This window comes from Mugil cephalus, chromosome 2, assembly GCF_022458985.1.
Source record: "Mugil cephalus isolate CIBA_MC_2020 chromosome 2, CIBA_Mcephalus_1.1, whole genome shotgun sequence".
NCBI lineage: Eukaryota > Metazoa > Chordata > Actinopteri > Mugiliformes > Mugilidae > Mugil > Mugil cephalus.
The window spans coordinates 11,587,722-11,613,464 of record NC_061771.1 but is presented as its reverse complement, the minus strand read 5'-3'; the positions used below and the strand labels follow the sequence as shown (position 1 = coordinate 11,613,464).

Here is a 25,743-nt window from a genome sequence, read left to right as displayed (position 1 = left end):
ACAAGATGCTGCCAGAGTTGAGGATCCTCCATGAGTCACAGAGCAGACACAGGGGACACGGCACTTCAAACTTCAAATGAGTGTGAGGATAATGAGGTGAAATCTGTCCACCTACACGAATAGTGCTCAGATCTGAGGAATGAGAAGCCATGTGTGTCAACAGAGCGGCGCGGAGGGCAACAGTTGTCGTCTCACCTGATCTAAATGAGCAGAGCTCTTCTCTGGTTTCCCCTCAGTTAGCTGCTTGTCAGGGAGGAGGAAAAACTCGGCCGTGGTGGGTAGACCTGGGAGGACGGTGACCAGGAGCTGCTCCTCTCTCACGCCTGTAGCCTGGAGGAGAATGGGAGGAGGCGAATGTTAAAGATTTCTAAAAAGGCTGTTAATGTTCATATACTGACACAATTCTTGTGACTTTAGGAACATATTCATTATATAACTGTAGCTAAAGTAAAGGCTCAGCAGTCGTCCTTTGAGGGTATCCATCCACTCTGTTTCTGTTGAACTGTTTGGTCATTTTGGTGTCTTGAGCTCACTTCCTGTTTTATTTTGAAACGGTCTTGTTCAGAGTGTAATGACATTTCACAAAAGTATATATCAATGCACCAGCACAATCCAAATATCTGTACGTGTACTGGATCCATATGTTTTATCAAGGGTGCATCAGGATGGAACCATGAACTGGAGGACAGGAGGACACAGGACACCAGCGTTGATGATGCCCATGAATGCATTCTGGGATATCTGGCTGTAACAAGTTCACACAAATAACATCTACCTGCAGAGCCTATACTACAAATTCGGACTTGTGAACCAGAAATTCATGTACCGATAATCACCCTGTGCCATTCCCCAAGTTATTCTGGTAGTTTTCCTTCCTTTGTGTTTTTTTTATTTATTTATTTATTTATTTATTTTTTGGTTCCACACTCATGATCCTCATGTTACGTCTTGTCAACTTTCCTTACATTTGCCTCCAAAAAGGAAAATATGTTGTTGTTATCTGAACATAATGCTGAATAACTGAACCATCACGAAGATAATTTTTGTCATGTTTTCACCATAATGAACTGGCAAGTGAGTGTAATTAAGCCTTTATGTATTGTCCCATGCAGGTTTGTATCTGTTTTTTCTTTCCAGTGTTCTCTCACTGTATTCTCTGTGTATCCTGATCCACCTCGCCATGGATTGTGTTTTTGGATTTACCACTAAATCGGATTACCTGCTCATCACTGTCGACATGACAACTAAGACTCCTCAAAGTTTTCATTAAAGTTCATTTTGTTTCTTCTTTTCGCCTCATTCCCCGGTTCAGATGATTTTGCTTTTGGCATTCCACCCTTTCCCACCTGCTTTCTCACTGTGTTTCAGGTCATTGCTCATCTGTGCTCTGAAGCACCATCTTTGCTCCATTTGTCTGGATCTGAGCAGACGGTCATATCTCTATGAACATCAGAATCCATCCGGCTGCTTCTGTCCTCTGTAATCCCACATTTTCTTTGATGGTTTTCTTATGTTATTTTCAGACAGGCTCGCCCAAAAAAATGTTTTTAGTTTTAGTTCTTACAAAAGTTTTTAACCATTAACGTCACTTAAAAACACGCACAGGGATTTCTGCTGCTCTGTACAGGGAATGTAGAACAGAATTCACTATGTTGCTGTGACTCTGCTTCTTGTACCAGCTGCTACAGTAAAAGTTGTCAATGTTTTAAGAAATCATGTCATATTTTCATCTGAAGTTTTTTTTTTTTTTTTTTTGTCTTCTGTTCTCCTTCGTCAGGGAAAAAAAAAAGAAAAAAATAAGATGTCAATAACAAATAATGAAGCCGACGTGTTGGTGTAGACTGAAGAGCCGAGTATATTTTTGGTGTCCGTTTTGATTTTGCAGGATCAAAAAGTGTGAAAATGTGATGCAAGGTTCAGATTGCTTCTTTCCAGGGAATCAGAAACATATTGACACTGCTGCAGAAAAGTAGCAACTTAATGAGGCAGACTGTGTACCTGACATGTCGTTTGTGGGTTTGAATCATGTACTCGTCTGCGAGCGTCCCTTCAGGTCAGCACAGAACACCCACTAGACCCACACTGACATTTATTCTTGTGTACACTTCAGCTCCTACAACCTTGTTACTGTGCGGCCCTGAACTGTGTGTGAGCCGCAGCAATCAGCACGCTCCTAAACTATACGTTTCCCCCTCTTCTCCCCTTGCCTCGTCATTTATCATCATAAAAGTCAGACTCGAGTCTGAGTGCAACGTGACCTCCCTGAGGCTTGCAGAGGTCCAGTCAAACGCCAGCAGTATTTACCAATGTTTTACCTGGATCAGAGAGTTCTTGATGACTCGGCTCACGTCCAGCCTCCATTCGGTGATGTCGGGGTTGTGGTCGTCCAGGTTTGATGAAAAGGCGAGCAGATGAGATCGGAAATATTCTGCAGAGAGGAATGGAAATATGTGAGATGCTATTGCCTTTCATCTGTCAATAAATGCAGAGTTAAACTAATGAACTTCAGTTTGGATTTAGAAGCAGCGGGTCTATATAGTAATGGGTGACTACAACACTGTGCATCTTAGCTGGAAACACAAGAAGTCAGGTGGTTTACTTTTTCTTTAAAGGATCGCCTCAACAAGTCACTGGCTGAAGTTACGCTGAAGACATCACAATTTACACATTTAATGCATGTATGTGCATGTTCAGCTCAATTCAGTTCAGTTTAAACACATACAAATTTAATTTCTTTTCTAAAAAGAAAAAAAGGGACTCCTACTTCTGAACACTTAAATGAACACATCATTTGCAGTCACAAAGGCCTTCACAACAAAAACACAAAGATGCACCTTCACGCAGGTTTGTCAGCTTTGTGCTTTTCCACTAATGGACAGTTGGGGGCAGTAACACTCAAAGGAATACAGCAATGTACTAAAACAGGAGAATACAATGCTCCGGTCTGTTTCTGATCTGGTTCTAGTTTGTCCAAGTAGAGGCCACTGTGGGGCCGCTGATCCAGTAGTGACAGGCAGCAGAAACAACCAATAAAGATGGAAGACACTAAACAGCGTGTTGGCCCTCACCATGGGAAATATACAAAAAGAAAACAAGATAACCTAAAGTATTATGTACACTCCGCAGGAAGGAGTTTAATTTTCACAGAATCACTTCCGGTTTAAAATACCACATTAATGCGAAGCATACGTTAAACCAGGGATTCTGTTAGAACTTCAGCTTGAGACAAACCAAGACAAGCTGGCAATGCTGCTTTGCTAATATCTGCAAATACCTACAACCACTGTTCTGTGTGAGAGACTGTTCTCAGCTATAGGCAACACTGTAAACAAGAAGCAGTCAGCTCTCCTCTTGGACAATGTCAACAAGTTAGTTTATCTTAGTAGCTGCTGGAAGAGGAGGAACAGGGCCGCATTAAAGTGGATAAATGTTTTTTTTTTTAAAAAAAAGACAAACTTCTTTCAAGGTTATTGTTGAAACAGTGGAAAGTGTTTCATAAACCCGTTTATGTGCACATGTATTCCCTTCTTTCTGGAGTCAGTTTGCTTGTGCAAAATGAAATGCGAGTGATATAGACTAAAATGAAATGAATGAAAATTAATCGTGATTAATCGAAATCGATTCACAGCAACCCTGTGATTAATCTCATTAAAATTTTAATTGTTTGACGCTAATATAATTTTACTCCTTCAAAATTGATTCAGAAACTTAAACTTGGAGCTGAGTGAATCAGACATCCAAGGATTTCACAGTAGAACAGCAGCATGAGGCCCAAATCGATGTTCAGCGGAGACACTAAATTTGACCATGACAAACTGACTGTGTTGTTGATTGATAACATCCAACCAGTAACAAATATGAAAGAATTTCCTCTCAAAACGGTGACAATTCATTCATTTCCTGTAACCACTTGTCCTCTAAAGGATCACGGCGAGGGGGGTTCTGGAAAAGAGGTAGGGTACACCCTGGACAGGTCGCCAGTCTATCACAGGACTAAATGGTGACAATAAACACCATCAATAAAACCTGTGTGCGTTTGTGATCTGTGTGTGTGTGTGTGTGTGTGTGTGTGTGTGTGTGTGCGTGTGCGTGTGTGTGTGTGTGCGCGCTAATGTCTGGATCTGCAGCTCTTCTTTTAAACCCAAAGGAGAGAGCTTCAGAATTTAGGACGTCAGATTTATAAGAGGACCTCAGAGAGTGGCAGTTATTTCACTAACTGACTCTATGAGAGATAACACAAGTCAGGAGGAGGTGATCCTGCTTTAAGTAGACAGCAGCAGAAGAAATTCAAAGTCAGTCTTAAAAGTGTAACTTTAACGACCGCTCTCTAGGAGTAAAACTAGAATTGATCTTACTAAGTGTTGTGTCTCATTGTCCCTGCCTGTAGCACATTCTCCACACTTACCTAATTAAAGGGCTTTAATGAACTTTAACAGTTGATGATGGAACTCCACATTTGTGTAAATCTGCCTCATTTGTAGTCCTTTAATAAAAATAGCTGTTCTTCTAACATATTAGGAAGCGGTACCACTTGCTGAACGCAACAATAACGCTATTATTAGACGGTTGCTGGGTAGCCCGTGGTGACACAGCTTGTCGGTGTGTTTGCAATGCCGGCAGAATCCCGGAGGATCTCGTGTCACAGAGTTGACTCACCATGGACAGCAATGGTTTTTCTGTCCTGCAGAATAGTTTTCCCAGCAGAAACCTGCACGGTGACGGTGCTGACGCCTTCCCGGGAGAACGTGTGTGCCACACTTCCTTCAAGGGTGATTACAGGCTGCTGGGGGAGAGAGGGAGAGGGAGTGGATATGGAGAGTCTGGTGTTTCCCATGAGAGACCCTCATCAACGGCTGGTTAACATCTTACACTGCTGTTATTTACACTGAAAGAGCTACACACACCCATATGCATCTACACAGCAATCTGTGCTATGCAGCCAGCAGTCTGCAGCTCCCCGTGTGACACCGGCAGCTCCTTCCTGTCATTACTCACGTCTCCATTTGTTTTCCACGTAGCCTTAAGATGCTAACGCTGCCACGCTTTATTACCTACGGACTTAAACTGTCTGTGCTTGCGGAAGGCTCCCGCTGGAGCCAAACACACACATTTACACAACTGCAATTATGGAGACAGATAGGGAGAGGGGAACATTTCTACATGCAGAGTCAACCGCAGCTCTGCAGAGATGGGCTTTTTAGGGGTGAATTCAAATGGAAACCGTATGTTTTCTCACATTTCCGTTTACTGTATTCATGCGCGCTGATGTGTCTTCATTCTATTTATTAAACCATTAGTAGACAGCACATGTAGGATTCAGACGTCTTCTGTCTTTTGTTCAGCATTTATTAGTGCTGACTATGTGGTGTGCAGGAGGAGGGAGGTGTTTTTTTCTTCTTGTTCTTGTTCTTTTTTTCTTTTTTTTTTTTTAGATGGAACGTGCATGAAGAAATGCTCTCCAAGGAGGTGCACGTCAGGCTGCGGCATAGATCTATCACAGAAGCTAACATCCAGCTCAACTCCAGATTTATCCTATTTACTTTTTGTTTCCTCTTAGCGGTATTAATCTAACTCCAATAATCCATAATGGAGAGCTAATTAGCTCTTAGTGGAGCAAAATGAACCAAAGATGGCACAACACATTTCTAAAAAATCAACCAGATTCTTAACGGATCATGTAGGAGAATAAAATGACAATAAGGTTCTGAGGATTATTGAGACCAGCCACAGCAACACACCTTGACATACAAGAGTCACTCGTTAGCATCTTTTAGGTAATGTCTAGCCTGCAAGTCAGCTGCAAAGTATTTATTTTATTTATAATTATTTATTATAAGTTTGTCTCTCTGGGAGTTGATTATGGTCTGATGAAGATCTGTAGGGAAACTTAAACTATTTGCTGTCATTCTTCTGTCCATACTCGTAGTCCACATGCCATGGAGTTGAATTTGTTTACATCAAACTGTCTCTGATTGGTTGTAAGACTCCAATTGTGTTCTCTTTGCATTAGTTGAAACACATCCCATAATGAATTCCCAATGGTGTGTTGCAGGCTCATTCTAATAATAATGGAGTTCAATGAGCAGTAATCTAAACTGACTGATTCTGCTTCTAGAAAAACATTTTGTCAACTGTTAAAAATATATATTTTTTCCACAGACTTGAGTGAAAAAGAAAATCCACCCACCTGCACTGTGTTCTAAAACGGATATCTCAAAGTGAAAGTATAAAACAGAAATTATACATTAATATAAAATATATTTTCTGAGCCTTTCTCTGTAGTGTTTTGATCAGCGGCAGCAGGCCATGGTGGAGTAACTGAAGGATGTGCTTCACTGACTGTCAGTAAGCAGCTCTGTGTATGTGATATATTCGCGAGCTCTGCAGTTTTTGTCGAAGCTGATTAACAGGGCTGCACTTTTTGCAACCAGGACGCACCAATTTAGCTGAACACGTAAACGATTCTTACATTTCGAAGCAGAAGAGTCAGCAACCTACTTAATTGCAAAGGTGTAACAGAAGAAATGTGCTCAAAGTCCTCCAGGTACCTCTGTGTTATTTCCGATCCACCAGATGTAGGTGACTGTTCCCACTTGGCTGGGCCACAGAACAGCAGTCAGGTTCACTTCCTTATTCCTCACCGCCACAAAGGGAGCCGAGAGATGGATATACTCCAGCTGACCTACTCAGGCACACAAATACATCACAGAGTGAACTCGCTGCTCCAAAACCACGGTGTGCAAAAAGAAGGGGAAAAAATGAAAGAAACAACAACTTTATTGCTTGAAATAAAGGGGGGAAAAATGAGGGGGATGTGTTTAGGTAGGTGGGGAGGGAGAGTTGCTCGGATTTGTCTCCTGCTCTGGGACCGCTCAACTGCCATCTGTGTGTTATTTTTCATCCGTGGCACTCCTGAGCCTGCGGTGGCTCCATTTGTACGGCTGGCACTCCAAACTGACAGATTGGTGGGGGCAACGGCGTTCCCTGATCAATAAGTCAGCTCTGTTGCATCTGTCAGCCCCTGAATACACCAGGGGTGGTCAGCCCTGTTACGTATGAGGCTGCAGCGGCTTCTGTGGGCTGAGTGGCTACGAAGCATAAGCTGACTTGAGTGGAGGTGCATTGGGATTTGCAGTCTCACTTGTTTGTTTGGTTATGGGAGGGAAGCATGTTGTGTGCACAGATAAAACATGGAACATGGAGCACTGTGTACAATCAGCAGTCCTGGTGATCATGACAAACACAAGAAGAGACACTCTAATCCTCTTCCGTATCTTACATGTCACGTGCAGGTAGAGCGTGGCCGTCTCCGAGCCCAGGCTGTTCTCCCCAGTGGCAGTAACTCTGTAGATCCCCACAGCTTTGTAGATGTGCTTGATTCCGTCCTCGATGGAGCTCACATTGGAGTACGTCAGAGCGCGGCCGTCTCCGAAGTCCAGCGTGATGCTCGTCCTCGCCCCGTCGCCCTGCACAAACAAGCGCCGTCAGGACATCTGCAAATCTGCTCCGTTACCACCAGCTCTAAAACTCGGTCTGACACCTGTTCCGTCGAGGAAAGATGAGCGGATAGCGCTTAATACCCTCATTGTGCGATGAGTGATTGGATTCAAGACTTAAGGATTGGCTTGGCTTGTAAAACAGGTTGCTTGTGCAGTAAAATGTGGCATCACAATCTAGCAAAACTTACCAAAAAAATGATGTCCTGACAACTACATTCAACCACTGATCATACATACGCAACTGGACAGTCCTTCAACCAATCAGAGCAACAGAAACTGACTTGTTCTTTACAGTTACCAGTATTTCACTGCCAATATCTGTTACTGCAGATGCCGACACAAAACAACATTGCGTCATATCTTACCAGTCCAGGTCACCAGTCAATCACAGGGCTACTTTGGTACATAGTCTAACCATATTCAGTAATTTATTCCTGTTTAGATCTCTTCTTTAGTAGTTTTAAAATTGCACCCTACTAATGATCAAATCAGTTACAGTGCTTTTGTGTTTTCTTGCAAACATCCACACTCACTAACACACTTCTACATGATTTGTTTTGATTATACGTCAGTACTTGTAACAACAAATGCCTACTCAAAACATCCTGGGCGTGTTCACACCTATACTTAAACGTGACCACACATCAATCACACTGCTCAAGATGCATTTTACGCACACAGACAAAGAAAGAAGATGCAAACACCACACAGCTAGAGTATTTTCTCTTTGAGGCGTCAGCGCTAACCACTGTATGACCATCTTACAATGAGTCAGTTCACATGTGTTCACAACTTGTCTCTTCTACTCCTTGATCTAAAAGAGCCACATCATATTCGCCAGCTAATAATGAGGCACAGGCTTTCTTTTGCACGCCCTGTCTAACTTGTCAAGATGTTTGTATAAAAGGGTCCTGCTGGAAGAGACACTATCAGAATCAAGGTAGCATTTGTGGAGAATTCCCTAATTGATTCATGTCAACCTGCTTACTTTGATTGGTTGTGGGACTATTCAATTACCCAAAGAGGTGTTTCTTCTCTATATCGGTTCAATCTGTCCAAGCCAGGCTAGCTCCCACTCTGGAACTCTTTTCCCGAAGATGTGAATCTTTATTAATGTTAGTCAAACATTGTATTCTTGATTTGTTGCCATGCTTTAATTGCCTGTTTTTTTTCTTATTTCATGATTTCATCAGTTACCATAAGAAAATGTTTCATATTACTCTTGTGCAAATATAGCAAATGGAGGTTGAGTGTTGGTTTAGTCGCAATAGAAACCATCCAGAGGAGGAGATTTCCTGATGTAGCTGTTGGAATGTGTATGTCTAACCAATTAAAAATAAGGCTTATTATAATCAGAATGAAAACCTGTCTGACCTGTGAGACTGTTGTTAATAATTCAGAGATCTTCCTAGAAAACTGCTCACCTCCTCCAGGAAAACCAGGAACGTGACGTTCGTTCCGAGGGTGGCCATCAACGAGCCCTCACTGGTGACCAGGTGGAGACCTTTGGGTGCTTGGATGGGACACTGCTGCCTCCTGGCTGTGTACTCCAGACTAACTCCAGCAGTGCAGTTATTAGAGATCACTTTCCTGTAGCTGTGAGGAAGAGACGGGATGTGAATTGACACAACTAGAACATTCTACTAGAGGACATGAATGCAGCGTCACAAACGATCCCTACTATGACCAAGCTGATATACGCAACGGTGATCGTTGATATGCTTGGCTATAAGATGAACACCAATCTCAAGGAAGGGTATCCTCCATGGAGGTTGGAAGCCAAGATCAGGGAAACAAGAAGTTATCCAGCTATCCAGGTATGACAAGAAAGGAGATACCTAAGAAGTACAACAGCTGTCCATACCTGAGGCATTAGAGACTGAAAGCAAGACAAAGGGGACTAAGCAACATAAAGTTTACTCTCAATGGCAGGCTGATAAAATTAGAACAGATCCCTCTCAATACTAGGGGAAAAAATATGTGAGAAAGACACAAGATGCAACACTTATGCACCGTAGCTAGTGGACCTCAGAGCAGAGAACATCAGCCTCTTTTTGTACAAATAGAAGCTCCTGTCAAGCATCATAGCTGACGAGATGAGTACAATACATGAACGGAGCAAAGAAAAAAATTGCTCGAACACCAGCAAAGCGGCCGAACTATAAGAAAACCTACAACTTAGTGTCTCACACATGAATCCTGGAATACTTGAAGCTGTACAACATCAACAGGCCTTCATTAAAACCTCAATGGGGCTATGAAAAAACAACCCTAACCCTAGACGCCAATATCAAACCAACTGGGCCATCACCACCAAGTGTGGCATATGGCAAGGAGATAATTTGTCCCTGGCTCCTGCAAAATCCTGAACCCCCTCAGTCAGATCATTTCCACAAGTAAGAAACAGTGCATCAATCAGACACCTCCATACCTCTGTATGAATGACATCAAGTTGTGGGCAAGGAGTGAGCAAGGCATTCACACACTGATCCACACCACCAGTATTTATAGCTGCAACATAGGAATGTCATTCGGATAAATGTGGTGGGCTGATGACATCTACAACTGTTCCTCTAATTGTTAACATCTGCTGTATTTCCTTATGGTATTTTAATCCCCTCTGTTTTTACAAGTACCTTGGAATCACATAAGCCCATGAAAACTGTAAAGAGGCCACAAGGAGCCAGAGCCAAATACCTACAGACAGTGAGGCAATATTTACCCCCTGCTGCCATAATACATTCATTCAGATTCTTGACAGCACTTTCTACTAAAGCAGATCTTTAGTGTTCTAATGGTTTCTACTTGTTGGTCCATTATTGCTTTTAAAAGCACAGATTTGATCATTCGACCCACACTTTCCCCGGCCTGTCCATGCTGTCCCCGAGAAACCAATTAACGGAACCAGAGCAGTTCGGCTCAAATTTATTTCAGCCTCCACTGAGACTGTGTGTGTGTGTGTGGTGTCCTGTGTTTACCCGGTACTGTTCAGGAAAGTCATCCCCGTGGTGCAGCCCCTGGACATCGATGACGGGTGGAACCAGAACGCGGGGGTGCACTTTCCATCAGTCCGTCTCTCAAATCCATAATCACTGCAATGATTCGAATAGACAACACATTCACAGTTGTCTGATCAGTGTTAATTCATATCAAAAGACAGCATCTTTCACATGTGAACCAAGCAAAAGACCCGAAGAATCAATGAATTCATTTTGTTCTTTTTATTGGATATTCTAGATAAGTCCTGAGTAACTGTAGAAGCGGCTCTCTTTTTCTGTGGCGCTTCCTAAACAGCCCACGAGTTGTTTGTGCGACAAATTAAATGGCAGAGCGGTGCCGTGTCCCCAAAATGATGGCGACAAATTGCCCCAATTAGTGCGACATGTACACAGATGCAAAAGTGTTGTGATTGTTAATGAAAGCTATTAGACTCTGAGATTTATGGGCTTGAAGCAGCTCATTGCAGGAGCTGCTTCACTCCAGAGACCTGCAGATTTGGGGCTTAAACGAGGGCAAGGGGGGAAAAAAAAGAAACATTAACAGTCTTGATTAACAGTGTTGATAACTGCTGATGGCAACTTTTTTCCAGATATAATATTAAGAGCCATTAAGCGTCACCACGACAAAAGCAGCTGTTCATTAACATTTTAGCTGTGAACGCTTTGTCCTTCCTTCAGCTCACACTGAGGAAGATTCAACTGAACATCTGGGAATGAATAAAAGTGTACAGTCACATGTTGGAGCAGTCGACTGGTTTCCATTCAGCCACAGCTACTCTACAATTCTAATGCGGAGGTTGTCATCCTTGACGGTGATCTCTTATCCTTTAATCCCACACTTAAACCCAGTTTCCTTAAACCCTGGGACATGGTGCAAATGTATTTCTTCAACTGATAAAAGCTGTGGTTCTGTTTCAGATGAAACAGGAACATCTGGGTTAGCAGTTCATTTCTGATGTCATGTTTCCCTGTTTTTGCATAATTGTAAAATATGGTTTTGTTTGTTAATTTTAATATTAACTGTAATCGGGAATTTGTCTGCCACAATGACTCCCATGGCAGTCCCATGGTACGAGCAAAGTTGGGCAAAAAGGCATTATTACCAAATTTTATTTCATTTTTATGTTATATTGTATATGTTCCAGTATGGTTTATGAGTATTACTTCATTTACACACAACTGATTGCAAGTGCAAGTTCATAATATTCACTTTACTGTTTTTTTGTTTGTTTGTTTTTGACGGTGGTAAAACTGTTAAATAACTACTGCACATTAAAACAAAATGTGTGGTTTGTTTCTGTGGATGTGGGGACTATTTCTTTGTATATTATATAAAAAAAGGCATCAGTATGCAACAATACATAAAACTTATTATAAGACAATACTTTACTAATCCCCAATGGGGAAATTCAATTTTTAAGAAAGTAGAAACTCCCCGTCGGGGCCTCGGACCGCGGTCTTTCATGTGACTGGTGGAGATACTGTCCAGTGTACTAACAAGGATAACACATTAAACACCTTAGACAGAATTGTAAACGGTGAAATTCCAACGTCCTCAAACAAGTACCTGCTTATTTGCAATGTTTTAGCTTGTTACTATTGACAGGCTTTGTAAATTTGCATGTCATATCAAAATAGAAAATTTGGAAAGTTTCAACCATAAAATCTGATGAGGTTTTGTACCTTGTCCATCTTTGTCCCGTGATCGGCTGAAGAATGAATCAGCCCACTATCGTGTTCTGACACTGACTTGCGCAAGGACCCTTTACTACCACTAGATGGCAGACTAAAGCATCCACTTATGAGGACAACAGGCCTAAATGAAACTTAATGTCCAAATATGAGGACGCAGGGTCTCAGGAGGTTAAGTATATTCATTTAGTTTTCAAAATACATTGGCTATGAGTTCACTGGTTGGATGTCCTAAGTGTATTTTCACGTGAGTGTACTATTTTGATTACTGAAAGTACCTACAACTGTAGGACAGACATGCCTTTAATATATACAAGTATGGCTTAAATGCAACTTAAGTGCAACTTTAGGTAGGCTACAGTCATTTTAAATATATCAAAAGTAAACGAAAACATGAAACAAAGTTTTAGAAAACACGTAAGTGTGTTTATTTTTCACTTGGGCACAACCACATATATATATATCTAAGATGAGGGGTCAGCATTACCTGCCTGGGACATTGGCCTAAAGCCACCTGGGGATATGTCCCACTGCCTCATATGGACATGTGAATGTAATACATTGTAATGTGAACACAATACTGTCTGAATATATTGTTGGGTTAAAGGCAAAGAAAGAATTTACACAACTGATACAGATTTGTAAAAAAAATAAATAAATAAATAAAATGGTGGAATCTCCTTTTAGTAACCATTCAGAGGAAATGCAGATGTGACCGTAATGTTAAAGAGTCCATACTAACCACTCAAAGTCGGCCTCTGTGCAGTCGCAGGGTCCCGAAGTCATCGTCACAGAGTACAGCTTTCCCATGACGCACCTGGACGTTGGCTTCAGCTTCCGGTAGATTCTCTTGACTCCCATGAGGCAAGGCTCGCCCTGCAGGCCCGGTTTCAACAGAGAGCCAAGAGGAAAAACACACAGGGGGAGTTTCAAAAATGAGCTGCTTTTGTAACACTTGCCAACATAAATAATTTACACGATACAAGCATCCATGTGTGCATCACGCTGTGTGTGAAGAGCACTACTGCTCGGTCTGCCTCAGCTCCTCGTGCACCCCTGTTCGGTGAATATTTACGGGTTCATGCTGAGTGCTGTGCTAAACCAAGCAACTGTTCCTCTGTGTCACGCTGCAGAATGTGCTGTTTGACTTCCCTTTTTAGGGATTTATTTTTATTTTTTATATATAATATTGAAGTCAACGAATAAGAAGGAGCTTCAATTTCAAAAGCTGCCAGCAGCCGATCCATATTTAGTCGTGCATCTGGGTGTGGGGAGTGAATATAAAGCTGGCTAAAGCACAAAAAATAAAATGTATATTAAATTTATATTTATTATAATTATATATATATATATATTAATATATTAAAAATTTATATATAATATATATATATATATATATATATATATGAGCAGCATGTTTCAGTGCGTCCTTCATCCTACACTGCCGCTCCCTTTTTAACACCAGCACATTCTGCCTTTGTGCATTAGGTGTCAGTAGTGAGACGCTTAAAAAAATGTCCCCAAATAAACTCCAACTACTGAAAATGTCCTAAACTTTCTCAGCCGTCTTCAAACACAAACACGTCCGATGTTTGTAGCTGGTGTTGATTTTTGCAGCAGCAGACGAGGACCCTCGCTGACTCTATGTTTAGGCAGATTAGCCCTGTAATTGGCTTGGACTCTTGTCATCTTCCATGCTATACGTTTTGATCACTGGCCTGCTCTGAGCATATGGTCGTCTAAACCAATTACAGAAGCGGGCCATGAATAAAGGCTCCCTTTAAGTGTCTGGCTCGGCTTCAGGCCCGGCCAGGTTGAGGAGCAGGTTTAATATATGCAGGGAGGAGGGGCGGGTTCACTCAAAGCATGAGGAGGAAATGTCAGCGAGTCTGCGGAGAGGCTTCTAACTTTAGCCATGGGGCTCGGCTCTAGCAAACTTTAACAGGCTCCACAGACTTTCATTTCCCACGGAGGAGCTGACATATAAATTGGAAATAATAAGTCAAAAACGTTAATCCTCTTTAGGGATTTTGTTTATGCAAAAGAATGCAGGTACGTTCATAAGTCAACAGCGCTGACATTAAATAACTGTAATCGCTGTCTTTGATTCAGGGACCAGTGTAATTTAGTTAGAACACAGAGTCTCCTTTCTGACCTTGCATTAACCTCGGCTATCTGAATGCAATTGAACAGTTACAAGTACAGGTGTGAACACACCGAGGATTAGAATGACCTGATCTGAGACCACATTCAGCGGTGGTCTACAATCCTATGAATACACAATGAGTCCTGAGTCATGTTATAAAGACCACCTACTCAATACGGCTCCTCTTGCGTAAGCAGAGATTTGCGTCATTAAAGAAACAAAAAAAAAAAAAACAAACAAAAAACACACAACCTCCATTATAAAGATCATCTAACAAGAACAATGCATCGCAAGCGCCGTCTGTTCATTAATGAGAGCCTTTTAAGATATACTGTCCTTGTAGCTGTTGACTAACTAGATAATAAATGCAACAAGAACAAACAAATATTTTTTGGGGTGGGGGAATTTGGCTGACAAATCTGCATTAAAATATAATGAGCACACTGTGTGTGTGGGAATCTGTCATAAAAAAAGAACAAAAAAACAAAAAACATGTTAGAATGTGGTAATCATGCAATTCAGCTGATGTCCAATGAGCCACATGGAGTGAAGTTATACATTTCCTAAATAACGACCTGTGCCTTTATTTTAATTCATTACCTGAGTTTTTTTTTATTGTTTGTTTTTTTGTCACTGCTTCAAACATCACAGCGGTAAAATCGCGGTACCTATCGAAGCTTCCCAGGTTCACTTACAATCTGAGTTTTGTGAAGGTGTCGTCAAGAACTAACGTCTAGGAGGTGATGAATACTAACGCATGTCATTTCAGCTTTTTAAATAAATATCAAACCACACTCCCAAGTTATGATGCGCACACACATGATTCTGTGGCAGGTAGAGATCCATTAGAAACAGCAGCTGTTATAATATACTACTGACCAAATGACATCTCAATATTTTTTGCCATACAGAGCGTGGAACGGAGATCTGACCTCAAGTGCTGGCTGGGGACTCATGATGACGAAGCATTGTAATGCCAGGTGGGAACACAGACTGGCCACTAGCTTTCAGGTAGCCCATGTCAGATGTTAATGCCTTATTACCAATCAGGAGGAGTTTTCAATCAGAATGGTTGAAATGGTGTAAACCCTTGCTAATCCATTCAAAAGGGTTAGGGTTAGGGATAGGGTTCATACACTTGGAATGGTCAGCGTGCCCCTATGTCCTGTCTTGGGGTTGTTGTCTTCCTATTTTGACATGATTTGAAACCAGAGTCTGAGCAGTTTTTGACGGAACCTGGTGGTGTCTGTATAGTTTTATTAGGCTCTGAAATGAACATCCGTAATATGTGCAATATTATTACTCATCAAGGTTCAACACAATCACCATTCACTACTCTGTACTGTGTACAACACTGTGCAATATCAGGTAATCATTGTCTGTGAAATTCAATACTTTTTCTTTATATGCCAATACTTGTTTATTCTATTCTATTTTATGTCACTGTTTATGTTTTATACAGTCTACTCTTTGTTCTTACCACAGAGCCTCATTCTGATGGTTTGAAGCCAGTGCTGCAACTACTTCCCTGAGGGCTGCTGTCAATCTCAGCAGCCACGATATCATTTTTAATTTTTAGAGGCCACTTAAAAGAAACATACAAATGAACACTTGGAGAGGCAACAATGTAGTAAGAGCTACATTAAACGACAAGAAACTATGATGAGGGAAGCTGAGGTTAGGGGGTTGGAATTCATGACCTGTAATGCAGCCAGTCACAAAGGGAGACGAACATGATTTGGCTTCACTTTTGGGGGCTGTGATGTCACTCACGTTCATATACAGTCTATGGAATAAGTTCATTTGTTGTGTTTATGCTTTCCCCATGACAAACACATACACTATATCTGATCAGATCCTCATATTCAGCACCCATGTAGACCATTAAGTTGGAATCACTAATCAGATTGATTGGGGAGTTGGGGAAATATTGTTTAAGTAAACACAGTCGATGATGGAGAGGTTTGGGCCACAGATAAAAGCAGCACTTCATCTCTCTGATTCTGCTGGGCACAGATCCCAGAGGTCAGTGGGCTTCCAGCTCACAGTCACACATACTCATGGCTTCAGCCACAACATGACAGGAAGAGCCCATCAGTTCAGAACCCGTCTGCTACTCATGCTGCAGTTATAAAATAATTACTTTTTTTCCACATTTTAAATTAGATTTCAGAGATCTGAAATATTGTAACACACAAGAAACGCATCTACAGTATTAAATTGATGCATCCGCCCTTGATCAGATCAAAACAATCACAAGCACATTCATTTTAAAGCTACTACAACAACATGCTGAGCTCGCTGGAGCAGGCAGCGGCCAAAACATTTTTAGAATGTGTGAAAATGTAAATTCCCGTGCTGGCGAGGAGCGTACCTGGTTGTGTAGGTGCCATGTCTGATAATCCGCCTCTGTGCACCTCCTGTTGAAAATGGACCTGAAGTCTATTTTCACCAGCTGCCACTCAGAGCGGTGACTGACGTGGCCGAATATCCTGGAAAACAGCCACACACGCTGAACGTTACACACAAAACCAGCACGGCCGAGCTGAAGCAGAGTTACATTCAGCACTTTGAGATATTTAATGAAAAGTGCTTTATAAATAAAATGTATTATTCTTATTATTATTACAGGATGAGGCTGGTGATGTGCTGTACTGTTTGCCCTGTGGAGCAGTACCCTCCTCCACAATGTTCCCAGTGCTGAGCTCATGTCATGTTGAACCTTTGGTGGGGCACGTTCAGAGTCCAACAACGAGTGTACTTGTACTGCATGCTTTATCATGGAAATTCTTTAGTAACCCAACGCATGTTTACATGGAAATAAGTATTTCATTGATGGCGATACTTCTGGCACCGTTACATACGTCACATACCAAACTATGGCTGCATTGTCACTGATGTCAACTACGAAAATACATTGATTAAATTTGAACTGTTTACTGACGAAGCCTGAACCCAAATACCAAAACGAGGAAATTCATTAAACAAAGGCCCTGATGCTTGAGAGACACTTGTGGATGCAGTAACAGCCAAAATCCCAAAATAATAAGATATTGCACGCTTCCTAAAATTTAATCCACTGAAGCTGAGTCACTAAATATTTGACCATTAAGGAACAAGCAGACCAAAATTTACATTTATCAGTTGTTTGTGCTCAAATAACTCAAGAACAGAGATGCAGTGATGCTAATGACTAGCATTGCAGCACTGCTCTCCAACACTTTGTCTCTGCACGTAGACTCTTATTAAACTGAAGCAGATAGATTTTAATTAACGTTACACTTTAACAGGGTGAAACAACCTTTAACAATGGTCGACATCACAGCATGAAGTTTTGAACCTGCTGGGCGGCTAGCGTCTTCCTCAGCGGAATTCACGTGTTCTCCTTGTGTCTGCTGCGTTTCGCCTCACATAAACAAACGTTTCAAAGTATAATTTATACTCGCTGCCTAGAGTTTTAATGGAGTAGGTACATGTAGTATGAATATTTTCCACAGCGTTGCCCCCTACGCCGTAGCTACGCCTTCAACGAGCCACATCGGTGAACCTAATTGTGGATAATCCAGCTGCACTTTACATTACACTTAATGTTCAATATGTTCAATGTATAAGAAAAAATTCTATAAAAGTAAAGGTTCAAAAGATAATTTTCATTTGATGCAGCCCTAAACCAAACATAAGTGAACATACATGCCTAAGAGAAGTCCACATTTCTGGCTGTAAGCATAAAGAAAGTCTTGGATAACGAGAGGAATTTGGATATGAGCAAATGTCAGTAACATTTTCCATATGGTAGCAGAAGAAATGAAAGCAAGGGGCTGTGTCTTCAAGGTCAAACAATTCATCTGCATGTAACTAATATTAGTGGATTACTCATTTCTCCTTCTTATTAGCATAGGCGGTGCGGCCTATTTAATTCGATCCAATAAAGACTCATAACTTCAAATGTGTATTGATCCACAGCGGAACATAATTCCCTATGCAGACATTACTTCCTTCTGTTCGTTTACAGCAGCCAGCACTCAGATTGAGGGAAGTGGAAGTTAAAGATGCTAGCGAGAGGACACAGAGCGAAGCCTGGTTTCACGAACGTGTTAATAGAGACGAGTGAGTCAGACTCTTCCAGAAAGTCTCTGCTGGAAGGCGCTCGTTGCGTTGATCTTTTTTGGTTCGCGGCAAAAGTGACAGAAACGAGCCGAAGACAAAAAAAAAAGGAAGATTGACGGACAAGTTCAAAAGCTGTACACTTCAGATCACACGCTACGTGAAACATGATGAGAATGACTGCAAGAGGGGGGTAAAAAAATAAAAATGCCCTGCAGAAAATTGCGGACATTGAGGTTCCTGGTTTTGTTCTTTAAGTGGGGTTTATATTGAGAGAGAGAAATGTTCCATGAAACTATAAGTTTGTTTCTCCTAAAAGCTTCAGTTAATCAGAATGAATACCCCTGTGTTTCCAGTGGTCAGAAACAAAACACAGTGAAAGGTTACGATAAATATTCCATCGCAGGCTGAATTGAGTAGGCGTGTGTGTGTGTGTGTGTGTGTGTGTGCGCGGGCGCGCAAACCCCCCCTCCACCACCATCACCATTTATACCACAACATATTTATCACAATCAATCTGTCAATTAGCTTCAGAGGCAACTGACCATGACAGGCACTTACTGTAAAAATGAGTACAAATTGATAAGAAAACACTCCATGATGGTCTTATGAGAATGAATGGTGTGTCTGCCAGCTGAGCGGTTATATGCTCAACAACTTATTCTCACTGAATATCATTTTACAACCCCTCTTCTTGTTAGGGTTTTCTACTCCCCACTCCCCTGCCACGTCTCTCTAGCTGTGCCACTGTCGCTCTCCCGTAGAGCTGCACACACAGCCGCTGTCATTCTGTCATTTATGGCAGGTGTCGTGAAACACTGATGCATTGGCTGCAGGAACCCTTTGGAAACACAGCCCGGACTCTTAAAATCTCTGCTGCAATGAGGGAACGGTGCTGTGTCGTAGCATATGCATGCACTCCATCGCTGGGCTATTCTAATGAGAAATGTGAAAGAACACATGTGGGGTCCACATAAATCTGCCTCCTGCTCATCCCACTTTCTAATGCAGTTAAAACTTTTTTTTCAAGAAAAGTTTTCTTGTCTGTTTTTTTTTTCTTTTTATGTTTTTGATCATTTTCCTCTAATGCTCAGTCACTGGCTGCCAAAGCATTGATCTCCTGTGATCAGAATCTGAAGACGGCCCCGTTCTGATGTTGGGTTTTTTTAATTTGTGAAAACGAAAACAGGAAGTTCGCCGAGTGGAGCTGCGCACGCTGCTCGCACGCACACACCGTTGATGTGTTGTTACTTACATTTTTGCATGTGATTAGACAGTTCTCCATGTCGAACGTTTGACACTCACGTCATGATGAGAGTCTCCTCCCCAGGCTCCCCCAGCACCCCGTCCACATACAGGGGAGCGTTGGTGAAGCTGTACTTGTTCCACTGGCGCCCTTCATCAAAGCTCAACCTGCGAACACAAAACAAGGGACCGGCGCTAATCCCCCGACTGTGTGCACAAGCTAATGACCCGGAGAGTTCTCTAACAACGTCATTTCGTATTCGGCGGAGGACTGAGGCACTCTCTGAACACTGATCACTGAGAGCGAGACTCATTATGGCTTCAAACACGGAAAGGTGAAATTGAATGACAATTGTCAAAGAAGCCATTTTCCACAGCTGCTGGGTTTCTGACCAGAATCATATCGTCCTCACATATCGAAGACAAACTCATTTGCCTTTGTTTGACTAACTTAAGACTGAGCTTCCTCTGAGGGAATTAGTCATGCTGTGACAAATGGCGTCTCTGTCATAATGACTCACCACAGGTGCCGGATGGGAAGTGGAGTGTGTCTTATTGCAACTAGGGCTCCTCCTTGGTCCAGATACAGCACTGCATACTCCTCATCAAAGATCTGCAGGGAGGAAAGAACAGAAATACATGCAGCTTATATTTCTAGCTTTGTGAGGACCTGCCTTTGACTTCATGCATTCATTAGCCCCTCATCTACTGTAACCCTAACCACACCTTAACCTTAATATAAATGTGGCTCCAACTGATGATATTGTATATATTTGATCCGTACAATAACTCTTGAGTCTTTATGGGTCGTGCTTACTTTGTACTGTCCACTTCTGTAGTAACGATGAGGTAAACTATGAGGCACCCAGAATGGAGCAAATCTGAACAAAGAGCGTCTCCCAGGAGATTTTTTTTTTACATAAATCCAATTTGTTTTGGAGTCTGCCCAATGTGCTGACAACATTGTAGATCTCATCAGGGAAAGACTCGCCAGCTGATCCAATAACCTGCAGATCAATCTGCACATGATAGTTTGTTTTCTTGAATAAGGCTGAATTCAGACTGTTGGTGTTTACGGCAACCAGAGGCAACATTTAATTCAGGTCACACTCGGTAAGCGGCCTTCGCTCCGACCTCAGCTATGCACCTGTAAAGCCTTGCACAGATGCAACGATTATTTTTGACATAATCTGCCCACAGGCAGACGAATATGAAATAGGCCGCGCTTTCATTCCTTGCATTTCTACAACAGAGGTGGCGAGTGCAAAACTAAAGCTCGGTTTATACTTTTGCAAAGGATCTACAATATGCAAACACGCCGTTGTTATAACTGTGCACTATTGTGTCGGCATAGTTCTTTAATCGTGGCAAGTGTTGAGTTTCTGTGGCGACTGGAACTGAGCATCTCGTGTTAGAGTTAGGGCTGGAATCGGTCTGTGTATATTTTGGTCATTGAATTGCCCGCTCAGAAAAGGGTATTAAAAACAAAAAATGAGTGGTTATTTGATTTTCATTTTAAAATTCAAAAATTGAAATTGAAATTCAAGGCATTTTTCTTTATCGGGTCCAGAAGGGATAAACAAACTTTAAAAAACCCTAACTTTTTATTTTCTAAGTTTCAGAAGACGGAAACCAAAAAGCCCCCTTTCTTTCACAGTGTGCCACCAGATGATGTCGCTTTCAAAGTAAAAGCACCTATGAGGAGGGCGCTGTGTAACCGAAATTGATGGACACGGATTAGTACGCTGTTTTTTCAAAACAATAAAAGAGCGTCGCAGGGAAGACGACATGACTGCAGAAAAACTAAGCCTCATATTTCAGATAAAAACTAAAAATTACTATATATAATCAGGGAACACTCAGCTACTAGATAACATATGCATGCAGAGATTTTTACAGATGAAAGCCTTGTTTTGTTATGTCAAAAGTCACGTCCAAGGTTCCAGAGACATTTTAGCCTGGGCTAGGAAAACCACCGACACATGTCATGTATTTGGACGCTCTGGCCAGAAACACATTACCGTCCTCATATGTCCTCTTACATTGAGTAACGGCAACTTCTGGTTGCAAAATATGAAAAAACATCCTTTTTTTTTTATTCTTGGACACAGAAAAAGACAATAGACCAGCTTTTAAAGTTTTGTTCATCCCTTCTCAACGCTGGTAAAGAAAAATGCCTTAAATTTCAATTTTAATCAGCTATATTGTAGATTGGGTGCAAATACATACATCTGGCTTCAGCATGACATGAGAGATGCAACGATGCAAACTGGAACAGTCTTTTAAAATACTATGAAAATACGTGGATTTTAACTGACAGTCTCTACACTGGGATCACGCGAAAGATCGTCAGTGAACGCTCGTCACATCTGATTTTCTCGTGTTGACAGTTGACCGAGGCTTCAAGTGTCTGCAAATATTCCATCACCTTGTGAAAAGTAAGCATATTAGCATATCGTAGTGTCTAAATCCATATGTCACTGCTAAGGTAAGCAGCATTCACAGTCCAACGGCAGGACATTACTCACCTGCCTCCATGTGTTCCCTGCGTCCGAGGTGATGAACACACTGACGTTACTGGTGGTCAGCTCTGAGCCGATGGAGCCTGCAAGCGAGACAACAATTCACTGAGCCACTAGAAGTCTTTGGAGAGGGAGCTGAGTGATACAGATACAGGAAATGAGTTCAAATACAGCCCAACTCTGTAAAGATAGAATTTAAAGCAGCGGGGGTGATCCAGCAGGAGGTTCAAGCCTGCAGCTGCAGACTGGGGTTGTAATTACAGTGCTCCAAAAGAGCTACTGTGCAGCGCGACATTTGCCCATACTCCTAAATTAACCAATAAATCCAGATTACTGTATTCATCTTTCAGCAGTTCTGACCACATTAAGACAAGCTTTGCTAACGCCGCGCAGACGGCTGTAATTGCTTTAATTTAGCTTGTAATTGGAGCCAGGTGGCAGTTTTTCAGAGGTACGGTGGCCCCCTCCCTCCCAACCACCCACCCGTCTGAACCCTCCTCGAGAAATAATTTGCTTCACACTTCCAACGTTCAGAGAGTGATTTCACAACAGCAGAAAATTTCACGTTTTGGTGACCTGCTGGTAGTGTTGTCACCCGGCTGCAGAGATGCGAGACAAGAGCTCTGTGAAATGATTCTCCCCTCCGCCGTCCCTTTAGCTCTCCCTCCGAACTTAATGAACACTGGTTACAGTCTAATGTTCGTGTCTCAGGTTTCATGGCTGAACACACATGCATAGAGAGGTTGTAATTTTAAATCAGACATTAATTTCTATTCTAAAGTAGCAGCTTTAAACTAGAGCTATTCTCTTTTTAACAGGCTCTACATCTGGTCATAATGAATGAATTTATCGGTTAAAATAACTCATTGCACAGTTTGTAGTGAATAGGTGTCCTTTTATAAGGACTCATTGCTTGTCTTTTTGTATATGACACGAATCTGTTTGTTGTCCTGATTGTAACTTGATGTTGCACTGTAAGATGTATAAAAAACTGATGCCATTGAACATGTCTGAAAATTAGGGCCCAGGATGAAAACAAAGCAACTTTTCCTTTAATTCCCAGATAGAAGGAACAATATTTTCTTGTGTATAGTTTAACCATCCTGTAACTGGAATGAGTGACGGAGATCAAACGGAGTCCGTCGATTGTGCTATCCCCACTTCATTGAAAGCTGTTTCATTCACAGTGTTTCACAAAAAGGTCCGCGCACTCACTCTTTTAGCGTAATCTTGGCCTTCTCCAGACACCCGAGGCAAGCGCGGATGTGTTATTGACAGTGCTGGTCCATGCGCGAGTAAATATCACTGAGGTGTGAATCCACCCGGGGGGCCGCCGATCTCATATTCCTGCTTTTCTTAGTTTCCTTTACATCGAGTCGGTGCGAACCTCTGCTTTCCTTCCTGTCTCTCTAAAAACTAGAGCCTGAGGATTATGTCTTTTTTTTGTATTTTCTGCCCCTTGCCCCCTTTCCAGAGGTGAGGGTGTCACATACAGATGCAGGAGAAAAACCAAATGCGGCTGCTTAGAAGATTATAGCGAGATGTTAAGAGTCGAGATTTATAACAGGCAGATTTCTTTTAGTTTTATCTGTCTGAGTGGTTTCTGGGGTCTTTGTCTCTTTGAGTTAGCTTAAAGATATTTAATTCTTCCATGGATGGAACATGAAAAAAAAAAGGATGGATCTGTTACTTGAAAACCGTCTTGACAGCCTTGAAGTCTTTTCATGTCTCCTTTGTCGTCTCGGATTGAATTAGAGTTAAGCAAATGGCACTACACAGACATCATCTGATTATCCCACCAGTATGCATTCACTTTACATTCTTTTAGAGTTGGACTTGCTTTCTGCATCATGAGCAAACCAGTTCTGTTCATAAAATGCAAGAGCGGTTAAGCCCGCTGCCTACAAAGCACCTGTGAGCACCTGTTAAGCCGAGGACTGCAGAGAGCGCGCTCATTAATTCCTGTGCAATAGGTCAAACTAAAATGTCAGAAAAAAAATGGGGGATTTGCTTTTCAAGTAAACGTCAGTCTGAAAAGATTCATTCTCACCCACCTGATGCGACGATGATCCCCGGTGCCGTGTCCCTGCTGGCGATGTTTCCAGACGTGTAGGGATTGGCGGACACGTGGAGGTGGAGGTGTAACGAACAGTACGGCTGCAGAAGAAGACAAAATGGATTGCGAAGCCGGTGATCAAAAATTTTCAAGCCAAGCTGGCAGCATCAGTTAAAAAGACAAAAAAAAAAAAGAAAAAAATTCAAAAAGACACTCCGGAATAAAGCGGCTTTTTGCATCGGACTTGGATCCACCACAAGTTTTATCACAAACACCATTTCCCCATTGGCTGGCCTCACCATTAATTTTGATTGGGTTAACCTTTACCGACACAATTCTCATTACCAGCCAGCAAAATGCCAGTGGTGCAGGCCATGTTGTGACGGGCTGTTTAGAGGTTTATTAAAACTTTGACATTTCCTGACAAATGACTGTATAATATGGGCGGAAGGGGAGGCAGGGAGCAGAATCTCTTAATTGGTTCATCAAAAAAAAAAAAAAGGTGATGCTGTTTGTATACATGATGCGTTGGGTTAGGGATGTTTTAAGGTATATGCATTGGCAGAATCAAAGTCTTCTCCTATTGCCCTGCACACAGTTCTAGTCTTCACTCGAAATTTTCTTGAACTTTTGCTCAACTCGACCAGACGATGAGTGGCCCCCCCACAACTTATTTCTGAGGCTTTCGGTGGAGGAAAGACGGATGAAAAAAGGAGCGTCTGCGTTTCTGTCTGACACTTCTTTCTCTTCTGTGTTTCTTAAATGGGAGGTCAGCTTATTGGACTGAATCAAAATGGCTGACCTTTCAGCTCAGCAGCCTCGGAGCACTCGGCTTTGACGGCCGCTGCTCTTTCTGAGTCCGGACTCTCATTGCTGCTGGGATCAGTCAGCTCCTGTCAAGGCCTCTCTTTGACGGACGCGCGCACACGTTACCGAAGCGCATGTACGCACACTCACCAGCACACAGTGGATGCTGTTTCCCCGCAGGTCTTTGCTCGGGGCCTGCAGTAACCTCCAATCTCTGCCTCTGTTGTAGGTGATGTGCGTCTTCACTTGGTTATCTGTCTTTTTGTTGGCCAAAAACATTCCTTTTATTCCCGCTACCTGGGAAATTAGAGAGAGAACAGCTCCGAGTGAAACACGGGCAGGCTTCATATGCCCAAAGAATATTATCATTTTCATATTTTCTAGCGTTGCGGAAAATGAAGGCAGACCACTGCAAAGTAAATCACATGCCTGAGGCCAGTGCAGCCACGTACGCGGGCCTCTTCTATATTCCCAACAACAACAACATCAACAACAACAAAAAAAACACAGCCACAGCCACTGATAGGGAAATGATCGACCGTCTTAAGACTTGTGAGTAATCAATGCGTGTCTTAAATGAATCTGACTCCCTGTCGGAGGCCTGCTGGATAGCTCGGGGATACAAAATTGAGTCGGCGACAGTGGCATCAGGCAATGAAAGTCCACTTTAGTA

The 25,743-nt window shown here is 42.1% G+C and overlaps 1 protein-coding gene across 5 annotated transcripts in view; it reads right to left on the bottom strand.

The window, feature by feature from the left end:
* LOC125004125 (VPS10 domain-containing receptor SorCS1) overlaps nucleotides 1-25,743 on the bottom strand; it is a 145,538-nt gene that overhangs the window by 7,697 nt on the left and 112,098 nt on the right. For 4 of the 5 annotated variants that reach the window (XR_007112310.1, XR_007112311.1, XM_047578514.1 and 1 more), the window contains exons 10-23: nucleotides 25,221-25,367; nucleotides 24,262-24,364; nucleotides 22,214-22,290; nucleotides 20,207-20,298; nucleotides 19,746-19,853; nucleotides 16,711-16,828; nucleotides 12,933-13,066; nucleotides 10,478-10,591; nucleotides 8,924-9,095; nucleotides 7,280-7,466; nucleotides 6,549-6,682; nucleotides 4,657-4,783; nucleotides 2,316-2,428; nucleotides 196-330 (exon numbers count right to left, since the gene is read on the bottom strand). Coding sequence is in view for 3 of the 5 variants with exons in the window: in XM_047578514.1 (XP_047434470.1) it covers nucleotides 196-330; nucleotides 2,316-2,428; nucleotides 4,657-4,783; nucleotides 6,549-6,682; nucleotides 7,280-7,466; nucleotides 8,924-9,095; nucleotides 10,478-10,591; nucleotides 12,933-13,066; nucleotides 16,711-16,828; nucleotides 19,746-19,853; nucleotides 20,207-20,298; nucleotides 22,214-22,290; nucleotides 24,262-24,364; nucleotides 25,221-25,367 (1,761 nt within the window). In the remaining 2 variants the exon portion in view is untranslated. The remainder of the gene's footprint in view (nucleotides 1-195; nucleotides 331-2,315; nucleotides 2,429-4,656; nucleotides 4,784-6,548; nucleotides 6,683-7,279; nucleotides 7,467-8,923; nucleotides 9,096-10,477; nucleotides 10,592-12,932; nucleotides 13,067-16,710; nucleotides 16,829-19,745; nucleotides 19,854-20,206; nucleotides 20,299-22,213; nucleotides 22,291-24,261; nucleotides 24,365-25,220; nucleotides 25,368-25,743) is intronic. The other variant, XM_047578513.1, reaches the window with a different exon arrangement.